Source organism: Sprattus sprattus (assembly GCF_963457725.1).
Source record: "Sprattus sprattus genome assembly, chromosome: 7".
Lineage (NCBI taxonomy): Eukaryota > Metazoa > Chordata > Actinopteri > Clupeiformes > Clupeidae > Sprattus > Sprattus sprattus.
Genome location: NC_137926.1, coordinates 31,991,518 through 31,997,615, shown reverse-complemented (window position 1 = coordinate 31,997,615; position 6,098 = coordinate 31,991,518). Strand labels below are relative to the sequence as shown.

The window sequence follows — 6,098 nt, the reverse complement described above, 5'->3', positions numbered from 1 at the left end:
ATGAGCACCACCTCTTTCCCCGTGCGCAATCCTGATATTCTTTTGTCTCACAAAGGCCAAACCGTGGAGCCATACTATCAGGAGACGCTGCTGCACTACACGCCATACAGGTAAGAGAAAAAGGAGTGGCGGAGGGATGGAGAGAGGCGTGAGGACTGAGATGGATGACGGGGGAAGACACGTGAAGGAGGAATGTTAAGAGGGGTGTGCATGGGACAGAGCGGGGGGGGGGGGGGGGGGGTGTTTAGGAAAAATGGGATGCATTGTGAGGGCCTGCTGCCCTTTAGACAGTTAAACTTTTGAAAACATCTAGTTGCTCTTTGCAGTTTGCTCTGCCACTCCCACGTGACGCCGCTCACTTCTAACAGAAATGGGATGATATTTTCAGATGATTTAACATGCTGTTCCTAATCACAATTTTTTTATGTAGTATGCTATTTGTATGACAGTGGTCCCAGTGGTGAATAAATAATAGGTAGTCGTTTTAAAGAGCTTACATCCTGAAATCTTTTTGATTATGCACCACTTGGCTCTGGGTAACATCGCTTTTGCCAACTTTTTGCCCGATTACATAATTCAACAGCCTAATTGCTCACATTATTAAAACAAACAGGCAAAAACCACCAACAAGTTTCTTCCTAACGTTCATTAAGAACAGCATGCTATGTTTTCAGTACTACGTGACCAGTGACCTTTACAGGCAGAGTGTGCTTTTCCAAGCTGTCATTCCCAATCCACTTTCACTGAGAACACCATGCATGAGCAGCTCCTAGCCTGGCTCACCAACAGCACGCTGGAGCATGAAATGAACATCGCCCTCAGACAGCTTCTTAACTAAAGCCCACCGGAGGAAACCCCTCTCACCGTGAGCCGCCACCGCTGCAGGTGGAGAGGCTTAATCCTGCTGCCAGGAGCCACAGCACTGGAGGACATAAGAGTCTGAATAATCTGACATCGTGACAGCTCTGCCTTGTTTACCTCAGTCAGACCTTTGGAACAAGGTGATGTTAGAGCAGATCTGGCCCAGATCTGGCCCAAATACGGCCCAACTGACTAGTGACCTGATACTCTCAGTGACATGATCCGCTGAGCATCAGGAACATACTAGCCCCGGATACATGTGTCAATTTAACCCACCCAATTCACGGAATCGTCTTCGTGAGTAGGTGTGAACATTTTTAAGGGAAACGGCTCTTGTTGGTAAGTGTATACATGGACCGAAATTACCTTACCTTGGGCATGCGCAAAGACGACGGAGATGTGCTCTCACCTTGTTTGTTTACTAACAACATCAACGTGGATCTGCATCGTGCACAGGCAGTGTAGTGGCTAAAAGTTCCCTTCTTTCTATCAGTAGATAGTTCTTAACATTGTCTTTGAATAACCACTCTCAGACGGAAAGAAAACGAGTCTACGTCGTATGTGTTTCAACAACGGTAGAAAACTGTGTTTGCTCCGTCCTTTACTGAATTCTGACCAGTGCAACAAATGTGACAGTCGATTCATTAATGCCCGAGCTTCCAAGCTATGCAATGCATGAGCACTGAAACGTATTTTAAACTTAAATGTGAACTATAAATACAAATATGCTATCACTAAAATTAACAATCACTACATATGAATCTAAATTATATAATGTCTATATCTGAACAACAATATGAAAATAGCGCTTACAGGCAGCTTCCGAGCCGATACTGATTGCCCCTGCTCGTGAAGTGAAAAGTGTCCCGTAAAAAGTGCTCCTTCGTTGGGCTGGCAAAAAAGCCCGCCTGGGTGTAGCCAGCTAGCTTAGCATAACTGCCATTCAGATCCAATGGTAATGCTACCTAGCTAGGTATGCTAACTGTTGGTATTTACGCTAACTCCACCAAAATACTCTAAATAAATATGTCACTGGCTTTAATTTGAGAATGGCATGTTAGTAGTACATTAAATATCAGTACAGTTGATTAATTACTGCTGATATTTACATTGACGGTCTGTAGCCTGCTGGTGTACTGCCACATAGGCACGCATGCACATAACACTCCCTATGAGTGGCTTCCCTGTCACCACTAGCCCCATGTTACATCAGCCTTTGACCCGCCTTGTTTGAGCTCATCGATCGGCGTAGGCCACCTCTCTCGATAGGCTCAGACATCGCCGGAAAAATGAGTGGGTTAAATTTAGACGTGAGCTACATGAGGCAATTATAAGCGAGTTACGAGCTTTTACCGGGTTAAACGCGATTTGGGTGGGTTAAATTGACACATGTATACGGGCCTACTGACATTATGCAGGGCTGTTTTTGTCACGTGTTTTCATGTTTTGACACTAAGCTCAGCCCCCTCCCGCACACACACACACACACACACACACACACACACACACACACACACACACAAACACACACACAAACACACACATACATCCCATCACCCTAATGTCCCCTCCCCTCACCCAGGGGCCACCTTCCCACGATGCAGCGGGATGAGCTTGCCGGCAGGGAGGAGTTCGGCTACGACCGCGTGGCCACGCTGGAGAGAGCTGAGCGCATGGCCACCCTGGAGAGGAGCACGCTGGGACGCCGCCTGGACAGGGACAACTACACGGTGGACGTGAGGGCAAGCGACCTGCACCTGACTCCGGCTCCGCGCGTCCACCCCTGTCTCAGCTACCGGACCTGGCTCTACAGCGCCCTCATCGGGGTGAGAACGGCAAAGCACTGCCCAGATGAATGGAATCAGCTATAATGAGAGATTAATGGATAGTTCACAGTCAGATCATGTATTAGGAAATTAAATGTTGGCAAATGAGGCACAGTCAGGGTTTGCTTTCATGTGTATGGGCATGTGTGTTTAGGCTCACAGCCATGTGTGTTTAGAGTATGGGTGTTCTGAATAATTTAATGTCTGTGTCTATGTCTGTGTGTGTGTGAGTGTGCGTGTGTGTGTGTGTGCGTGCGTGCGTGCGTGCGTGCGTGCGTGCGTGCGTGCGTGCGTGTGTGCGTGCGTGTGTGTGCGTGTGTGTGTGATTCTGCCCCCCTCAGAGCAGTCTGCTGATCACCACAGGCTTCTCCCTCTACCTGGGGAATGTGTTCCCTGTGGCCATGGACTACCTGCGCTGTGCTGCTGGCTCTGTGAGTACCCCCTCATCCACACGTACCCCTCTGGGGAGCTGACCTACCGCAGCGCACCCCTCCGCTTAGCCATCACAGTATCATAATCTGGGCCAAGACCTGTCAGGAGAACCTCATCAAGTCTCTTTCAACTCCATTTTATGACTGCGTCAGCAAGAGGGTGCTGCCTGGGGCTTCAGTTCAAAGGAACGAGTCCGCCCCTCTACTCTTCACCCTCTCTCTCCTCTCTTATTCACCCTCTCTCTCCTCTCTGTAGCCACTCCTCTCCTCTTCACCCTCTCTCTCCCCTCCTCTCCTCCTCTCCTCTCCTCTTAACCCTCCCTCTCCTCTCCTCTTCACCCTCTCTCTCCTCTCCTCTCCTCCCCACACTCCCTCCATCCTCCGCCTATGGGGCTCTGTTAAGGGTTCCCCTCAAAATAACAGGAACAGCTCTCTCTCCAGTATTAGAATGCAATCTGGATTTTGTTTACTAATAGTAAGCATTAGCTAACATTGTGTTAGCTTCTTTGGTCCAGTCCTTCTTCTCATATTTCATGTGTACACTGTGTGTTGACCCTATGCTCATCTATTCCTCAGGGTATCCCAGCAGCCATTGTTAGTTTTGCCATTGCCAAAAACAGACATGTTGCAGTAAGTACTGTGCCGCCTGAAACAATTCATTTTACAAGAGCAGTTTTGTCAACAAATTGTCTTGAAACCACAGGGAATATATAGATGAGCACATATTCTCTCATGTGAAACTGGGCTTCATTCTCTCTCCCATAAGTCTTAAATAATACCCCAAGGCGCTGTGCTCAATAATGTTACATTTTTAAATAATTGACTAATTAGTTTTGAACTGTTGAACGCTGTAAAAAAAATCAGCAGCTTTAATGAATGTCTTGATTAATAAGTCATATCAATGAAACCACGTTCCACTGCAATTCTCCTCTTAAAGCCTATAATATTGAGAATCATGGGACTTTCATCTAAAGAGGTGACCTAATCTCTTCCATTTGCACGTCAGGTGTCAGATTTCCAGGTGCTGTTTGTGTCCTCATTTGCCGTGACGACCACCTGCCTGGTCTGGTTCGGCTGTAAACTGGTCCTCAGCCCCTCCGCTCTCAATGTGAGTCCACACGACACAAACAGACATCTTTCATTCTTTACATTTTCTGATACTGTCAATTCATTGAGAGTGCATCTTAATCAGTGGCTGGACACAGAATAAGGAAAACCATGGTTGCTTTGTGACTTCACCAGTCTTCACTTCACCAAAGTCACTAAACCAAATGTCAATGTAGCACTTGAACATAGCTGAGAGCACTTTCAGGATGCCCAAATACATACAGCAGGTGTGCACATTCACTGACCTCATTTGTATTGTTGCTTGGTCAGTGGAATAATATGAAAGCCCATCTGACTGACTACTTAAGAGGCAAGAAATGGCTGTCATCTGGTGTGGCAGGGAGGACATCTCCTCCTGTATGAGTCACTGGAGGACTCTGTATCCTGCCAATGGGCTTTCTCTGACTCTTGAGTGAAAATCCATGCAATTTTCTGACTTTTGGGTTGTCCTCTCCTTTTGTGTGAGTGTGTGCTTATGTATACTTGTGTGTGTATGTGCTTCCCTGTGTGTGTACGTGTGCGGTGTGTGTGTGTTTGTATGTATGTGTGAGTGTATGTGTGTGTGTGTGAGTGTGTGTGCGCATGTGTGTGTTTGTGTGTGTGTGCGTGTGTGTGTATGTGTGTGTGTGTATGCGTGTGTGCGCGTGTGTGTGTGTGTGTGTGTATGTGTGTGTATGTATGTGTGTGTGTGTGTATATGTGTACATATGTGCGTGTGTGTGTGTGATTACAGATCAACTTTAACCTCATCCTGCTCATCCTTCTGGAGGTGCTGCTGGCCAGCACTGTGATCTTGTCCGCACGCTCAGCCGAAGACTGCTGCAGCCGCTCAAAGGTCCATCTGAGTTTGATCTCTTATTCTGAGCAAAACTGAATGAGAATGGTGATGTTCAGTATCTGGGCTCATTTTACTGACAGACAAGTGCTTTTCTTTGCATGGCCAGCAGATGGGGTATGATCCACCAACAAAGCCTGTCAAGTTTCCCACACGCATCCTTAAGGCCTACTCTGTAAGTCACTTGCTTTAAGTGTCTATCTAGCTGTGTGATAGTAAGAGGAAGGAAGAGTGACAAGAAATAAACATTGTCCCCGTCTCTGTCCCCTCTGGCAGGTCATTGAGGTCATAGTGGGGATCTCCGCCGTGTTTGGTGGCATCATCGCTCTGAACATGGACGCCCTCATGCCAGGACCTTACTTGTCAGTCACCTTCTTCTGGATCCTGGTGGCTGTAAGTGTCTAAGTCCGAGACCTGCTATGGTGGAGCAGTAGACTGGGGTCTGGTATACTGTGTGTGATCTGTATTGTACTCAACCTGATTTATGCTGTGTATGTCTCTGTCAGTGTTTCCCCAGTGCGATAGCCAGTCACGTGGCATCGGAATATCCCAACAAGTGTCTCGTAAGTCAGCTCAGGCACACACACACATACACACATACACACATACTGGTATGCACAGACACGTGCGCACACACAAACACACACATACACACATATGGGTGTACACAAACATGTGGATACACACACATATACACACATATGGGTGTACACAAACACGTGCAAACACACACACACACACACACATGCCAATACTCCACCACCAGGGCTTCCAAATGTTCCTCAACATCAAACGCAACACAAACTAAATAACGCCAAATATAGAAATCCAAGCACTTCACTTCACTTCACTTTCAAGTCTATTTATGTCTATTTTCAAAAGGTTTCACAGCCTTTCAAGTCTATTTATGTCTATTTTCAAAAGGTTTCACAGCCTTTCAAGTCTATTTATGTCTATTTTCAAAAGGTTTCACAGCCTTTCAAGTCTATTTATGTCTATTTTCAAAAGGTTTCACAGCCTTTCAAGTCTATTTATGTCT

At 46.6% G+C, this 6,098-nt stretch overlaps 1 protein-coding gene across 1 annotated transcript in view; it reads left to right on the top strand.

Moving 5' to 3' along the window:
• mlc1 (modulator of VRAC current 1) overlaps positions 1 to 6,098 on the top strand; it is a gene marked incomplete at both ends in the record, with an annotated part of 8,702 nt that continues 2,604 nt past the window's right edge. Inside the window, 9 exons of the mRNA XM_080842969.1 lie at positions 1 to 110; positions 2,444 to 2,687; positions 3,029 to 3,118; positions 3,695 to 3,748; positions 4,125 to 4,226; positions 4,958 to 5,059; positions 5,172 to 5,234; positions 5,336 to 5,452; positions 5,566 to 5,622. Coding sequence (XP_080699095.1) covers positions 1 to 110; positions 2,444 to 2,687; positions 3,029 to 3,118; positions 3,695 to 3,748; positions 4,125 to 4,226; positions 4,958 to 5,059; positions 5,172 to 5,234; positions 5,336 to 5,452; positions 5,566 to 5,622 — 939 coding nt within the window. The remainder of the gene's footprint in view (positions 111 to 2,443; positions 2,688 to 3,028; positions 3,119 to 3,694; positions 3,749 to 4,124; positions 4,227 to 4,957; positions 5,060 to 5,171; positions 5,235 to 5,335; positions 5,453 to 5,565; positions 5,623 to 6,098) is intronic.